The 17,109-nt window shown below is 43.5% G+C and overlaps 1 protein-coding gene across 2 annotated transcripts in view; it reads left to right on the forward strand.

Moving 5' to 3' along the window:
* Positions 1-17,109, forward strand: part of NUBPL (nucleotide binding protein like) — a 211,197-nt gene that overhangs the window by 8,708 nt on the left and 185,380 nt on the right. For both annotated transcript variants that reach the window (XM_019552062.1, XM_019552063.1), the window contains exon 3: positions 1,439-1,473. In XM_019552062.1, coding sequence (XP_019407607.1) covers positions 1,439-1,473 — 35 coding nt within the window. The remainder of the gene's footprint in view (positions 1-1,438; positions 1,474-17,109) is intronic.

Below are 17,109 nucleotides of genomic sequence, written 5' to 3' on the forward strand. Positions count from 1 at the left end.
CGGCTGTGCTGGGGGTCGGCAGGGGGCTTGGCGGCTGCTGAGGGGGTGTCTAGGGTGGAGATAGTTATAACATTTGTTCAGGGTCCTTTTACAAGACTGATATAAGAACTTAAGTTTTGTTGAAATCCTCTTATATAGACAGTAAAAAAAAATGTAGGAGGTAATGTATGCCTATATAAATAATGAAAACCTTAATGTGTGTGTGTGTATGTATATTTCAGATAGTGCAGGGTTGTTAACCTTTTGAACTTCATGCAGGGTGAGTTACATTGGATGAAAATGGCAATGCAAAATGGCTGTAAGGAATACTTGTCAAATGACTTTTCTTTTATCCTACTCCTTTAGTAACATTAGCATAAATTAATGTTTTTCTTTAAAGGTGATCTGGTGTGATATTTTTGTCTTTCAAATTGGATTTCTGGCATTTTTTTGCTGCTGTAAAATATGTATAGAAAGCATTGAACATTTCTATCTCTCCTCTACAAAAGGTTTTTGTTAAAGACTTGTTTTTAATTTAGACTTATCAAGAAAGGTGTGTGTAATCTTTGGTTTTTCTGGAAATCATGTTGGAAGTGCTGTGTCTTAACTGAAGAGGAGCTTAGCTGTAAACATTCACCAATAAATCCTTTCATCCAACTTAGATATTGGAATTATATAAGGGTGGACAAAAAACTAAAAACTTCTAACACATGCAAAAATCCTTAATTTTTTAGCTTTTGGTCTTAAATTTTGCTGATTCTTTAGTTGTCATAGCTGCTGCTTGGGTAGACAGGATTTAGATTTCTAATGTAAAAATCAAGCAGAAAACATTCTTTTCTTTCTTAGAAAATATCAAGTGTTTCTATGCATCGTAAGGAATCAGGAAGGGCATGAGTCTGATTCTAAAGATGTAGCTTACCCATAAAAAGTGTAATACTTAATTGTGAATTGAAATGTTATGATGATGAATGAAAAGCATGATTAGGATATTTGCATTAGGAGTATTTTTTTCTAGCACAATGTGCCATAGTTTTAAAAAAAATTGTAAAGGTATTGAATTCTTCAACAAAAGGCTGAAAGATCTTTTAAAAAATAAAAAGCTGCTCTTTTGATAAAATGCTTTGAAAAACATGTATGGTTTAGTGTTTTAGGAACTAAAGCCTTTTTTTACTGCTTTGTTAGCTTGAGCTATACTTGTTCTGACTTCTGTCTGTACCCAAAAATAAGTAAGATAACTAGTACTCTCAGCTTGAGCTTGCCAGTCCTGTAGCAGGTATTTTGAAACATTAATGCTGCTGATGCTTAAGCATAAGGGGTAATACCAAGGTAACAATTATATGCGCAATATTTATATTAAATGTAGACATTTTAAATGTCCCGTCTTGAAGACATTTGTATTGTTTTAAACTTTTTGGCCAATAACATTTTACTGCAATTTAATTTTTTTTTTTTCTTACAGTAAACATAGCCCTTGCATTAGCAGCAAATGACTCGGTAGGTGACAATCTAACTATTAGTTTAACATTAAAACTAATTTAGCATAAAGCTAATTCAACTCATGTAAATAATACAGTTACTATTGGGGAAGTCATAAGTGAAATGAACATAGTTACTTTTGGAAGAATGTTTTTTATTAGCCTTGAATTTACATTTGTTGTGTTAATGCTATAAAACAAGTCAATGACTCAGTAGCTCTGATTCCTCATTTGGCTTTGTCAGCAGTGTTCCCATTCCACTATAAGTGTCAGTGACTTCACTATGATTCTGCTGGGATGCATGGGCATATGAGTGAATACTGATGTGAGGTTGGAGCCTGTGTGATATGGATTTGGAAATTCATGATATGGAATTGGAAACATTATGTGCATGTGGCTACTGCTCAAAATATTTTTCGTGGTAATACAAGTTTACTTTGGAATTGGAAATTGGAATTTTAAAACAGATTAAACTAGGATCCCTGGTAATAAGCATTTTCCCTTCCTTTCAGTTCTGTTACTGGTTGTGATAATAGTGCATACAGGACTTCTGTAGCAGTTTAAACTTGCTGTAACCAGTGTTAAGGGTGGATATAAACACATGTGTGCTGGTGATGGAGTGAACACACAAATACATTTGACACCATTATAGTGGTATAGAGCTCACACAGTTTGTAGTTATTTTGGCTGAGCTGCTGCACTAGCTGAGATGTTGGCTGAGCTGCTACACTAGCATCATTTGAAGCTCAGGATCCCTGATGGCTTCTAGAGTAGGTGCCCCAGTACATGCTGGGAACTTGAGGCCAGATTGTCAAAGGCCTTTACTTCTGCTGATTACAAGTTAGCCAGATGACTTTGCTGAAGGTTCTCATGTAAAATTATTAATCACAAAGCCATGGACTCTGTTACTGGTTGTGATGATAGTGCAGACAATGCTTCTGCCATGTACTAGTATTCAGATCCTGGTAGGAATGTGGAGGGTTCTTTATGTTAAAGAAATCTTTCCACCCTCCTTTTGAAGGTTTTATTGACATGGTTTGCAGGGCTGTTGAGGTAGCTAGCCTTTTTCCGCAATACTTGGGAACTGTTAATTTGAGCTGGTGAATGTTGCAGATTGAACTCCTGTGTGCTGACTTGGGGGCAGATGTGAATGAGATGTCTCTGTGCCATTTCCTCTGTTATTTGATGTCTTTGTCCATCTTGCCTGGGTAGTAGAATTACCATGAGCAAAAACAAACCAGGTGCTGTGGGTGCCCAGGATGCTTGTAACTGAGAAATTGGGAAAGTATAAAGCCAACATGTGTGGTTGTCTTTGATCATAAATAGAGTGTCAAACACTAGCAGGGCATTTCCACTAAGTGCTTGGAGATTTGATGGTATAGATTTGAAACCGGATGCTCCACACTCCAAAAAATCATTTTTTGAGTAGGAGGGGAAATGGGGAGGAGGGCTTAGCTGCAGGCCATGAACTGGTCATGAACCCTTCAGGAAAGGATGGTGCTGAACCCTTCAGGAAAGGATGGTGCATGACTTTTAAAGTTGGACAGAACTGCTAGCACGAGACAGTGGTCTTGACTACAGGGTGAATGGAGGGCTTTGGGTGTAACTTTGGGTGGGCTCGTCCATAATGACATGGCGTGTGCTGAGGAAATAGGTGTGGGTTTACTGGTGAAAGTGGTGTGTGTAGATGCAGATCCCCATCATCAGTAGCGCATGTAGTCCTTAGATCCTGGAATCTTGTTTCTTTGGGGAATGAGTATTTCCATACTACCCTTGCAGCAATGTTTACTATCACTTTAAGTCAGGGGTTTTCAACCTTTTTGGATCAGTGTACTCCCAGGAGCCGGACATGGAGTGTGGGGGAGTGGGGTGGCACCTGCCGCATGTGAGCTTTCCCCTGCCCCCCACATCCGGCTAGATGGGTGGGTGGCAGCAGCGTGGGATGGTGCTTGGCGGCGCTCTGTCCCTGCCTGCCTACACGTATCACCTAGGGCCTTCTCAAGCACTGCTGGGGCATGCGTACCTCTGGTTGACAACCTCTGCTGTAAGTGATGGGCTGTGAGGGCAGCAGCTATTTTTGGTCAATTGAGCTGAATCTCTGGAGCCTTTGGGAACCTATGGTAGTCCAATTAGAGCTGTCATCAACTGCCTGTGGGACTAACTTCTGCTCCCTGTTTCATATAGGAGAAGACTTTCAACACTATCTCCATCTTTGCCTTGCATTGCTTCTTTAGGCCTCTTTCTTCTTGCTGTGATAGAAGGCAAGAGGCAGCAATGATATGTACCCCAGTGCTCTTGTCTTCTGCAAGAATTATTTATAGCTCCTCACAATATGGGCACATGCTTCTCCTGTGCTGAGTGAAATGTGCTTGGTTTTCTGTGCTGCCTTGTGTTTTGTCCTTGAGGTCTTTAGTTTTCCAGTGGCAATACTTGGCATTGCAATTGTATCTCTGTTAACATCTGCACTTTGTTTGGATCAATCTAATTTTACCCCAGAGTCAAGGTACTTACACCAGAGTAGCATCCATTATGCTTTTACAACAATGTGAAGGAGGAATATACTGATCTAAGGATGTGAACACACAGCGCATAGATAACACAGTTGTAAAAACTGTGGTGGTCATGGGTGCCTTCTGTACTCGGCTGTCATTGATAACAGAGATGGGAGCTTTTGTTCTTATTGGGTATTTTTTTAGTTTTTTAGGAGAAAAAGTGTCATGTTGATAGTTTATCAAGAGCATATTAAGATGGCTGTTGTATGTTTCTGTGGTAATTTTAAGGCCTAAATCCCACTAATCAAGGCCAAAAACAGATCAGATCACAGCTGCTTTGGTAAACACATCTTTAGGCAAACTTTTTAAAATTGTGCTTCTTTGGGACACTGCAATTAAATGTGGACAAATATTTAATGTGGGGGTGAGGGAGAATATTATTAATTGAGAGAATCTAGTTATGGAACCGATTTTTAGAGAAGATTAGACTTAATTCTAAATCTGACCACTTTCAGAAAATGTTGAAAAACCTTCCTATCAAATAATATTTTTCCAGAATAACCAGAACAGCCTTCCTAATGTAAAAGCAGTGCCCTTTCCCCCTTTTAAATAAAAAAAACAAAACAAAGCAAAGCAAAAAATTATACCAAGAAGAACTTTCTATAATCTAAAAAGGGACAAGAGCCAGCAATTTTTTGAAGTCCACAAGGAGTTATATTATTGTTAGTTTGTTTTATGTTGTACATGTTCAGACATGACAGTGATAGCTGGCCAACACAAAACCTTAGAGGTACCCCCAGTGTCTCTCTCTAGGCCATATTGTTTCATTAGAATATCTGGGTTTAAGATTCAGGAATTCATGGGTCAGGATCTTGTGCCCAGATTTTTGGCATATTTTTGCTTTCCACTATACATAGAAAATAATTTAGGTAGAGGATTTCATTTAGATACCTGATGAAAATTTCTGATTATAAAATATTTTTTTATGCAAGGCCAGGAAGGCTAGAGATAAAGCCTTTGGTTCAGTGCTAGATTATAAGAACTGTAGCACCTCTGGGTTACCTGTTATAGATGGTTTAGTTAATTAGTACTAAGAATTGTGCAAGCTGTTGTAGCTGTACTGAGATATATTAATGTATATAACTTTCCTTTTGTATGGAGAAATAACTTGGGCTTTACCCTAGTGTCCTATTTTTAATTGCTTGCTTAGTTTTGACAGCTGATTCTTTTAGTTCCTTTGATGTAGCAGCAGTCAGTTCCACACCCCCAGGAGCACTGAAAGGAATTTTTGGGTTTTATGCCAGGACGATTTATTCAGTCTGGGATGACTATTTATGAAAGCTGCATGGCCAGAGACAATTTATTATAGCAGAAACAACTTGAATTAATAGATGCCAGCAATAATAGAATAGAGATTGCTTGTTTATGAACAGAGTATTTTGGTGAGCAAACACCAGCTGTGCGTGACTAAGGATGGCACAAATCCAGTTGGGAGATTGTATGCTTATGCTGTCGCTATGAGGCAGACTCTCTAGTCAGCTTTCTTTGGCCTTTCCTTTTCTTCCCAAGAAGATTTACATTTCTTAGTATAGGATACAACTTTTTTTGGTGGCTTGAGTGACAGAAGCCCACCGAGAAAACCATATGGAACAAATCAGTGTGCAAGTCTAATCAAATGACTTCGGCATGGAGTATAGTCTGGACTCATGACTACAGGGCCAGTATCAACATGACTACAGGGTCAGCTTGTTCTAGCCTATTCCATGTTAAGGATACCGTACAATGGATTACAAGCAAATTTTGAGCCACTTTAATAATAATAATAATTTTTTTTGCTTTATGGAGTAGCCTTTATGAGAAACGAACTGCTTGCTTAAGGACATTGGGATTTTTGTTGTGTTGCTACAGAGGCAGCCAGCCAGAAGAGGGAGCTCCAGTTAATGAACAAATTCTGTCTTCCAAAAAACCCTGTTTTATCATCTTCATGACTGCACAGTTAAATAATAAACATTGTCTTGTAGTGCATAAGAAGTGAGAAGAGTTAGTGAACAGCTAAATCAAAGTGGCAGAAAAAAGAATGGGCCAACTATTAAGACAGTATTATAAATAATATTGAATATAAATAGAACTGGAAAAACCTCTAAATGAAAATCTTCATTTAGAAACTAAGTTAAGAAACAGTGGAAGTTTATCCTGAACACAGTACTAAGCTAGTAACTACCTATATTCACTTTCCCACTATTGCAGATATATGTTTTAATGAGTGCTTTCTTACTTTACTACCTCTGCATAAACACTTGTTATAAATAAATTATTTAGTATGTTTAGAATTAATTCCTGTTCTCCTTGGTCAAAACTTGGATGTTATTTGGTTATAAAAACCTGGTAGTTCAAAAAAAAAAATTCTTCCTTCACATCTCAGTTTCATTTTTTGTTTGATCTTTATAATGATTTTGGTTCTGCATAAAGCTGAGTGAATAATTTATGAATATTTCATTAAAAATATTACATTGTATATATTTCCAGATATATTATTTGTAAAGGGCACGTTATGGAAGAAACAGAGGAAGGCCATTGGTTAACTTGTTTGAAAATTATCCCCAGATGCTAGACCAGTGGTTCTCAACCTTATTAGACTCAAGGCACCCCTCGGGGAAATGCCAGCTCTTAGTTTTTACTCACTTTTTGAGTAAAAACTACATTTTTTTTTCATTAAATTCTTCTCATGCTTGGAGTCAGCAGCATTCACTTCCCTGTCTTTGCAGCTTTCATCAGACAGTGGGCACACCTGTGTGGGCAAACCTGTCCAGTGCACCTTTTAGGTGTTCTTGAGTAATAGTTGGTGTGTTCTCCACTAGTCAGTGCATTTGAGTTCTCTGCATGCTTGCTAGGAAACTGATTGTATTTGTTCTCTTTTGGATATTTCTTAGTTCCTAAGAACAATAATACAGTCATCCTTTTTGTTGCAGAGAGCTCAGAAAGCCCACAACAAATCAGAATGTTTTTAACAGTATGAATTCCTACTTGAAGTCTCTGGGTTTATCTTGTGAGTCACATTTGCACACCTAACAGTGCTAACTTTGCTAACTTTGTATGGTATCTTGAGATCCTTTCAAGGGTACCACAAGTTACCCTGGTTGAGAGTCACCGTGCTAGACGCATAGTATTGTGATAATTGCATTTGTCTCTTATCATGGTAATAAGTGTCAAGGAATCTAGTACAGAGTTTGTGCTGTAAGGGGAAAAGCTTGTATTTGTTTAAATGCAGGTATTTGTAATCACTAACAAGAATATTATTGACTTCTATATTTTTCTGTTTATGTAGACCTTAGCTTACAATTTGTGGCTATTGAAACTTCAGTTGAAAGACTGTAGTAGAAGGATGCCATTATTGTTTTAAGTGTTCGCCTTTAAGAGTCAGGCTGTGTACTTATTGTACTTTCCAGGGTATGAAACCTCATACACACTTTTTTTTTTATAGTCCCAAGATGAGCACTAGATTCGATTTCCCTCTCTTACTGAAAGCATACAACTAATTGCCTCCCATCCATATTTATGATATAAAAATGGATTAGATATGGGAAAGCTTTAAGGTCAGCTGTCAGAAAGTGAATGTCATTCTGCATGTTACTGTAATTCTACGTACTGTATCAATATATGGGCTGAAGCCTAAGTTTGGCAAGCAGTTTTTGTCTAGTTCTGACTAAGAAACCACTCTTAAAAGAATGTTTGTGTTGCTGGAGCACAAATAGATACTGTGTTTACCCAAATCCAAGAAGACTTCACATTTAAGCTGACCCCATCATTATTAGATTTCATACCTGGAAAATGTATTAATTTGTTATAATTTGTTATAATTTTCCATTATAGAAACTAATTATTGGAGGGTTGTCTTAAGTTCATCCTCCCACCTTTACTGCAGTGGGGAAAGTAGCAGCAGTCTTAATTTGATACTGTCTCCCACAACATTCTCATAAGCAAGCCAAGGAAGTACGGACTGGATGAATGGGCTATAAGGTGATTAGAAAACTGGCTGGAGCACCGGGCTCAGAGTAGTAATCAATGGTTTGATGTCTAGTTGGCAGCTGGTATCAAGTGGAGTTCCCCAGGGGTTGGTCCTGGGCCCAATTTTTTTTCAATGTGTTCATCAACTGGAAGATGGCATGATGTGCGCCTTTAGCAAATTTGCAGATGACACCAAGCTATGGGGAGTAGCAGATATGCTGGAAGGTAGGGCTAGGATTCAGTGTGACCTAGGCAAATTGGAGGATTTGGCCAAAAGAAATCTCATGAGGTTCAACAAAGACAAGTGCAAGATCCTGTACTTAGGATGGAGCAATCGCATGTACCAGGACAGGCTCGGGGCTGACTGGCTGGGCAGCAGCTCTGCAGATAGCACCTGGGAGTTACAGTGGACAATAAGCTGAATATGAGCCAACAGTGTGCCCTTGTTGCAAAGAAGGCTAACAGCATACTGGGCTGCATTTGTAGGTGTGTTGCTAGCAGGTCAGGGAAAGTGATTATTCCCTTTTATTCAGCACTGGTGAGGCCACATCTGGAGTACTGTGTTCAGTTTTGGGTCCCCCAGTACAGAAAGGATGTGGACAAATTGGAGAGAGTCCAGTGGAGGGCAATAAAAATGGTGTGGGGGGGTTGGGAGATACGACTTGTGAGGAAAGGCTGAGGGAACTGGGCTTATTTAGTCTAGAGCAGAGAAGACAGAGGGATTTAATAGCAGTTCAACAAAGGAAGGAGGTAGGCTGTTCTCAGTGATGGCAGATGACAGACAAGGAGCAACGGTCTCAAGTTGCAACAGGGGAAGTTTAGGTTAGATATTAGGAAGAATTTTCTCACCATTTGGGTAGTAAAACACTGGAACAGACTACCCAGAGAGATTGTGGACTGTCCATCCTTGGAGGTTTTTTAAGACCTGGCTAGACAAAGCTTTGGGTGGGACGATCTAGTTGGGGATGGTCCTGCTTTGGGTAGAGTGTTAGACTAAATGACCTCCTGACCTCCCTTCCAACCCTAATTTTCTGTGATTCTATGTTTCTATGAACAGCAGGACAGGCAATGCTGGGGCAGGTGGCAAGGGAGTCAAGTGGCCTGTCCTCCTCCTCTTGCCCCTTCCACAGCGTGCTGTCTGTCCCCTATACCACTTGTGACAAGTTTGGGCCCCAGGGTGGCCATGATGCCTCCTGGTTGGCCACATTGCTCCTGCCCTGCTCCGGTTCATTGGGTGTCCTCCCTTTCCTCTCACCTGCCATGCCTTGATAGAATTATCTGATTATGAAAACAACAGGCAAAGGGAGGCTGCTCCAGGGTATCTGAGTGAGCCTTTGTTGATTCAGCGGCCAGCAGGTCCCTCCTGGACCCATCTGATCACAGTTCGGTTCCTCAAGTGCTAGGGGGTGCTCTCCCTGCTTCATTTTTGCTCTAGTGCACCAGTTGCCTTAAGGGTGATTTGTGGCTTCCTTCTACACCTACAGTCATGCCCATGCCTCACATATGGCCAGGTCCCGGGGGACTGGAAAAGGGCCAGTGTGGTCCCTATTTTCAGGAAGGGGAGGAAGGAGGATCCAGGCAACTATAGGCCAGTCAGTTTCACCTCCGTCCTTGGCAAAGTCTTTGAAAAGATTATTAAGGCTCATATATTTGAGAGCCCAGCAGGAAAAATTATGCTGAGGGGAAACCAGTGTGGGTTTGTAGCAGGTAGATCATACCTGACTAATCTAGTCTCTTTTTATGACCAGGTTACAAAACACCTGGACGCAAGAGTAGGGGTAGGTATCGTTTACTTAGACTTCAGGAAGGCCTTCGGTATGGTATCCCACCCCATACTGGTGAACAAATTAAGAGTCTGTGCCTTGGATGATTACACAGTCCGGTGAGTGACAAATTGGCTAGAGGGTCATACCCAGAGAGTAGTGGTGGATGGGTTGGTATCGACCTGGAAGGACGTGGGCAGTGGGGTCCCGCAGGGCTCGGTCCTTGGACCGATACTCTTTAATGTCTTCATCAGCGACTTGGATGAGGGAGTGAAATGTATTCTGTCCAAGTTTCTGGATGATACAAAACTGTGGGGAGAAGTGGACGCACCGGAGGGCAGGGAACAACTACAGGCAGACCTGGACAGGTTGGAAAAATGGGCAGAAAACAATAGAATGCAATTTAACAAGGAGAAATGCAAAGTGCTGCACCTAGGGAGGAAAAATATCCAGCACACCTACTGCCTAGGAAATGACCTGCTCGGCAGCACGGAATCGGAAGGGGATCTTGGAGTCCTAGGGGATTCCAAGATGAACATGAGTTGTCAGTGTAACAAAGTCATCAGCAAAGCCAACGCCACTTTCTTGTGAATCGGCAGATGCATGACAAACTGAACCAAGGAGGTGATGTTTCCCCTCTATCGGGCACTGGTCAGACTGCAGTTGGAATACTGCGTGCAGTTTTGGGTGCCACACTTCAAGAGGGATGTGGATAACTTGGAGAGAGTCCAGAGAAGGGCCACTCAAATGGTTTAGGGCTTGCGGGCCAGGGGCTTGCAGGCCAAGCCCTACGAGGAGAGACTAGGGCACCTGGACCTCTCCAGCCTTGGCAAGAGAAGGTTGAGAGGCGACTTTGTGTCTGCCTATAAATTCATCATGGGGGGCGCAGAAGGGAATTGGTGAGGTTCTACTCACCAAGGCACCCCTGGGGGTTACAAGAAATAATGGCCATAAGCTAGCAGAGAGCAGATTTAGACTGGACATTAGGAGGAACTTCTTCACAGGGTGGCCAAAATCTGGAATGGGCTCCCAAGGGAGGTGGTGCTCTTCCCTACCCCGGGAGTCTTCAAGAAGAGGTTAGAGAGGCATCTGGCTGGGGTCATCTGAACCCAGCGCTCTTTCCTGCCTATGCAGGGGGTCGGACTTGATGAACTATTGAGGTCCCTTCCAACCCTAACATTTATGAATATGCTACTGGTTATTGGTCTAATGGGGCACTTGCCCTAATACAATGCTAGGTTTTCTCAGCCTCAAAGTTTTTTTGGGGTTTTGGCTTTCCTGGTCTCTGCCCCTTTTCTTTAGCTTGGCCCCCTATCCTTGGCCCACTACACCAGATCTTGGCTTATGGGCCCCTGGCTCTGGTTTTTACCCCTGTAGGGCAGCTTTTCCCAACTGGTGTGCTGTTAGATGTTACCAGGTGTGCCATGGGATCTTGCAGGGGCACGGCTGCCGGCAGGGCATGGCTTCAGCCAGTGCCGCTACAGCTGCCTTGCAGTGCCACCGATCCATGTTTGGCCAGTGTGCCATGAGATGAAAAAGGCTGTCATTCTGCATGTTAGTGTAATTCTACGTACTGTGTGAATATATGGGCTGGAACCTATTCCTCTTAAAGTCCGAGTATGCCGTAGAATGAAAAAGGTTTGGAAATGCTGCTCTAGGGCTCTGGGCCCCTGGCCCTGGCTTTTTGCCCCTCTTGCTACTGCTTCATGTACTTTGGCCTTAGCCCCCCCAGCATCAGGCCACCTCTGTTGTCTTATCTAGATCAGGTTTAAACCCTCTCAGTTTCTACTTGTCGGCATCTTGAGCCTTGGCTCTGGCAGGACTCAAAACACCATATGCTCCAAGGGCATCCTGAGGCTCCCCATAGCCCCTTGTAGCCACACTTGGTCCACCAGTCATGTGTACTTGAGCAAATGCACAAAAACTAGGCTGCTGCTTAACAAAACCTTTCCCCACCCCCAGTCAGGGTTAACAACCGTTTGTTCAGCCATGCTCCCATGGGTCTGGTCTCCCTTCCTTCAGGGCATTTAGTGCCTGCCAGGGTCTCTCAGGCAGACTGTCTCTGCTGAGAGCTCCATCACCTGTAGAGGACCAGCCTTCCCCTTCCGTTCTCCATGTGGTGACTTCAGAGCTTCTCAAAGCGTGGCCCCTCTTGAGTCAGGTGACTCCTACCAGCACAGTTGTTCCTTTCTGATTCTAATGGGTACTTTATGGCTACTACTCTAGCTGCTGTAGCAGTGTCCTTGCTAGTCAAGCAGAGCTCTGCCCTAGCGGCCTATTGCTGGGGCAGGTGGCCCTTCAATAGATACTTATGTCTTATGGGTCCCTGGCTGCAGCCAGCCTATAATGGGCAGTGTTTTCCTCACCTGTGGACCTCCCTGCTACTGCTTCTCCCTTAAAGTAATAGGAGTCTGGCTCCCTGTTACACTGACCATGCTGCCCATGTTGCCCCCTTCCCCAGCACTCTCCTTGTCATGCCTGCCCATGCAGCTCCTGCCCCCCTATGGTGCCTGTGCCCCCTAGTACCTGCCCCTTCCTTCACTTGTCCCTGCTGCTGCCTGTGCCCACCTTCTACTTGCCCTGCCCTGCTTGCCCCACCCTGCCCTACTTATTTCCCAGCCCGAGCTGCCACCACCACAGTCACTGCTGTTGGACCAGGAGGGTCTGGAGCTAGCGTGTGCTCTGGAGCCTGGAGCAGTACCAGTGCCATGACTGAGGGTACGTGTTGGGGGAGGAGGGCAGATGCAGCAGGGAGCAGGTGGGAGGGCAGAGGTGGGGGGCAGGTGAAAAGGGTAGTGGCTGCAACCCTGAGCCTGAGTCAGGATGAATGGCTTTTCCCCCCACGTTGAATGGCTGGAGGGAGAGGAGGGAATTCATCCTAGATATGAGTAAATTCAGTATTTGGTAAATGTCTACAGAGTATTGAAAAACTTAAGATTGTCTAAAATATAAATTAGAAAAGTGGAAAAAAATGACTCTCTCTTTCCCTTACATAAAAGCTAGTCTATAGTAAGAACAGAATTTTTAATGCTGTTTATCATTGGAATTTTTTTGAGTTTTTGACAACTTAGTGTTGTCTATGAGCATGTACAATTATAACTACAATGTAAAGAGGTTCAGTCAGCTCCTGTTATTGAAGTTGGCAAGTCTAAGAAAACAAGATATCCCCAAGTATTTGGATTTTGTAAATTAATAAGTAACTTACAAAATGCTTTTTAATGTTTAGTGATATAAAAGTCTATTTTTGGTAGTATGTACATGAGAAGAGCTTGGTGGCAGAGGTGAAGGAAGTGAAAGCTTGTAGAAGTTTTCCCTGATATTATTTGTAGTCTTGAAGCAGCAACTATTGTCAGATTTAGTTGAATCATGGAACATTCATAATGTGAAGAGAAGCTACTGAAGTTCTTCATTCCTCTGAAGTATGCAGCACAGCTGACTGCTGTCTATACCCATGGGCAGATTCAGGATTTTGTAAAGCAGGGTGGGGAAATAGTGACTGGCTTTTCAAGGTGGCTGCATATCTGCTCCCAGCTACCCCCTCTCCCACTGGAATGGGTAAACCATGCTGTAGGAGCAGCAGCTAGGGGCTTTAAGTCTTTGAATTAGATAATTTTCTCCCTTCACTTCACTTTCAGCATCCCATCCCTTCTCCTCTATGCTCAGTGGCACCTCCTCTCCCATTTACCCTTCCCCGACCTGTCTCTGGCTACCCAGAGGTTGGGCGAGCTCCCAAGTCACTCCTGCCCTGCTCTGGCCAAACTGCTCAGGGATCTGGGTTCAGCTGATAACAGCGGCAGTGGCTGCAGGTGGGTTTCTCTCACCATACCTGCTCACAGGCTGGTGGGGAACACTTGGAGCAATTGGTTCTGGAGGAGGAATCCCATCTGAGCCCATCTCCCTGTATAACCTGAGGCAGGGGGAGACAGCAGTGACAATTGCAGTGATGTGTAGAGGAAGAGATAACTGGGAGGGGATATGATGTTGAGCACAGAGGGGAGGGGAAGGGAGACTCTTATCTGATTTAGCTACTTAAAAATGTCCCCAGCTACTCTTCTCACAGTGTGGCCTGAAACAGGGTGTCAGGCCATGGCCTTGATCCCAGGGCCTTGGCCTGTCCAGCATGGCTCCTTATCCTAGTCTGCCACCTAAGCACCTAAGTTTCTTGTCTTGGCTTCTCAGACTGACCTCCTGACTTCCTGACCCACCCTGTATCTGGATTGTTGACTCTTCCTATCTAGGTTGGCACCTTGTTCCCTGTGTGACTCCTGAACCTGGCCACTTATAACTTCGTGTGACAGCTTGCCTGGACCTATCCAAATCACAAGTATGTGGATTTTGAGGAAACCATGAAATTGGGCAATCTCTATGAAGTCTTCAGGAAAAAAAACCCTTTAAAATAAAATGTTGGCACCCCAGTGGGAGCCAACAGTCCTCCTGGTTGCACTACTCATCTGGGGTGGAGGGAGGCTGCCAGCACAAAAGCGAGCAGGCAGTATGGCTGATGCCCCTCTCCTTTCACCACTGATTAGCTGAGATGGCTGCCTGTCACCTGGCCCTGCCCTTCTTCACAATTTAGCAGGGTCACATAATGGACAGCCCTTTCAGCCAGTCAGTGGCAATGGGTAGGGCCTCGTGATAGTTAGCCCTCTCCACCAGTCAGTGGTGGAGGGCCAGGCTGATGGAGCCACTGGGGCCCTCAGCCAGCCAGTCAGAAATGTGGGGTCATGGTGACCATAATATGCTCTTGTAAATGGCAGCCAGCCCTGAGATCTACCCATGAAATCTACTGGCTGCCTCCTCAAGTTGGGTAGACCCCTACCTCGATGGTGAATAGGGTCCAGCTTGGAGCACAACCTGTGCTGGTGTCCTTGGACACACCTGCTTTGGTCGTTACAACTCGGCAAGACCCACAGGCTGGGTTGAACTGGCTTGCTTCTGACTGTCAAGTCCTGGAAGCCTGGGTGCAGCAACTGCTGACTAGGAACCAATCTTTCCAAGCCCAGGTGGTGTACCAAGACAACCACCAGCACTAGCATGAGGGGGTACTGTGGTTGTATACACTGTGGTTAATGAGGACTGACAGTACTTTGGGGAATTCCTTATTCCTAGCCCAACCCAAAACCTACTCCTGGGACCAGGCAAAGGTGAGCCCTGTCATAAGTATTTTAATGGGGGACACTCTGAACCGGGTCTTCCCACTGATGGAACATAGCAGCCCTGTCCTCCAGGACTGGGAGACTTTCTTTCAGGAATTTGCCAAGATGTTTGCAACTATTGCAAACTATTTGCAACTGCTGAGTCTAGACAGCAAGGGCTGCATTAAGGAATCTCCACCAGGGACAGGGTGCTGCTGCCTATGCATCACTTTTCTGCTGCTGCAGTGCAGACACCCACTGGATTGAGGTGGCCTGGCTCTACTAATTCTGGTGGGAACTGCAGAAAGAGGAAAAAGATGAACTGGCATGAATAGGACCCCTCTCTGGGTTCCGTGCCTCTATATATCTGGCAGTGCAAATTAACCATTGTCTTTAGGAGTGGAGGGAGCAAAAAAGGCACACGCTACCTTATCCAGTTCTTTGTCCTGCTGCTGCTATTCCAGAACCCAAGTGAACACTACTAATTCTCCTCACCCCGTCATTGACTGAAACCCATGACAAACCTGGCCTGTGGAACCCTTGGTTACAGCTGTCTGTTCAACACCAGGTCCCAGGTCAATTTTATGTGCTCCCAGCCCTACTAGACTGTGGGGCAACAGGGAGTTTCACTGAAGACCCTGGCCCGGGCCTTGCATATCTCATTATAGTGGTGGTGTAAGCCAGAGGCTATTGAGACCATAAACAGCTCTCCTCTTGCATCCAGTCCCATGAAGTGGATGTAACTACTCGTGGGGACTATGAAACACTGTGATTTGGGGATATCCATTCCCTGATTTACCCTTTGATTATGGGGTTTCCCTGGTTTATGCTCCATGATCCACTGGTAAGGAAGGAAGCCCAGGAGGTTCATTTTGGTTCTAGCTGGTGACACTGCTGGAAACCTGGAATAATTGCTTGACTCACCTTCTAGGTAGGGATGCCAACCATTGCTGCCCCTTCAGGGTCTCAGTCTCCAGAGGCTTCATCTAACCTTTCCCAAAAGCATCAGGGCTATGCAGATGCTGGAAAGGCTCTGCACCCCTGTGCTGCCTTCTCCCACAAGCTTACCCCAGCAGAAAAGAACTATACAGTCTTGCTGTAGGAACTCTTGGCCATCAGAGCAGCTTTTGTGGAGTGACACTATTATCTTGAAGAGGCATGCCACATGGTGCAAGCTCTCACTAATCATAAAAACGTGGAAGAACTTGAACCTAAGGTACTTAACCAGAGGCACTTCCAGTTGGCCCTCTTTCTCTTGATTTTATTTTCAGAAATCTTAGAAATGGGAAGACAGACATCCTTTCCTGATGCAGGCTTGTCTTAGGAGCCATCCATATTCTGAAGCCCTACAGCCTCAGTGGCGCTGTATGGGTGGTGGACCTCCTCTCCATGCTCTCCATGCTCTCCATGCTGCCACCCAGTGAAGCTGTGTTGTACTCATCCATAGTGTCCCCACTTTTTTTTGCATGTGGATATTATAAAGCACCAGTTTTAAAACCATTATTGGGAATGTAACATTTAACAAGCCAGTCAGCAGAGACTGAATTGCAATGATCTGACCTTTTTGAGAGAATAACCTATCTAAATGTTGCTTCATGCTGTTCCAGAAAAATCTGCCAGTGAAGATTTAATTGTATGTAAGCACTGTGGCTGGGAGAGAGTAAGAGAACCTTTATATGGAAACAGGAAGGATTTTATGTTAGCTAAAGGATGAGCATTTAAGAGAAGTCTGTGACTCTGGGCATTTCTGAGACGGATTGCAATAAAATTGTAGGAAAAAACTATTTGGCTTTAATAAAACATATTTTAGGCTATTTAAATAGTGAACAGCTGGAAGAGTTGGAAGATTAGAGAGTTTCTACTCTGTTGGGATTAAAATATAAGGTATTAAAATTAATACTGTAGCCAAAAAGGAATCAGATTTTTTCTCCAAAGATAATAGAGGCAGATTCCGGGACAGATTCCTTTTCTGCAGGTATATATTGAGTTACAGAATCAGCAGTCCATATGGAAAACTTCTGTGTTGGTGCATAGTTCATAGAATAATGAGGTAATGGAACAGTTGCAAGATCTAAGTGGGAGATGGATCACAAAATCATTTATTCTATTTATTACCAATTATGTATTTTTGAGAAAAAGAATGGAAGGTTTGACTGTGCATATGTTTGGGAAAAGGAAAAAACACTATATCAAGATGTCCTGGAAGGATTATGAGGTAAATCTTAGTTCTCTTCCTTAAATCAAGAGAAAGCATATTATC

Source organism: Crocodylus porosus, unplaced genomic scaffold, assembly GCF_001723895.1.
Source record: "Crocodylus porosus isolate Cpor-Errol unplaced genomic scaffold, CroPor_comp1, whole genome shotgun sequence".
NCBI classification, from domain to species: Eukaryota; Metazoa; Chordata; order Crocodylia; family Crocodylidae; genus Crocodylus; species Crocodylus porosus.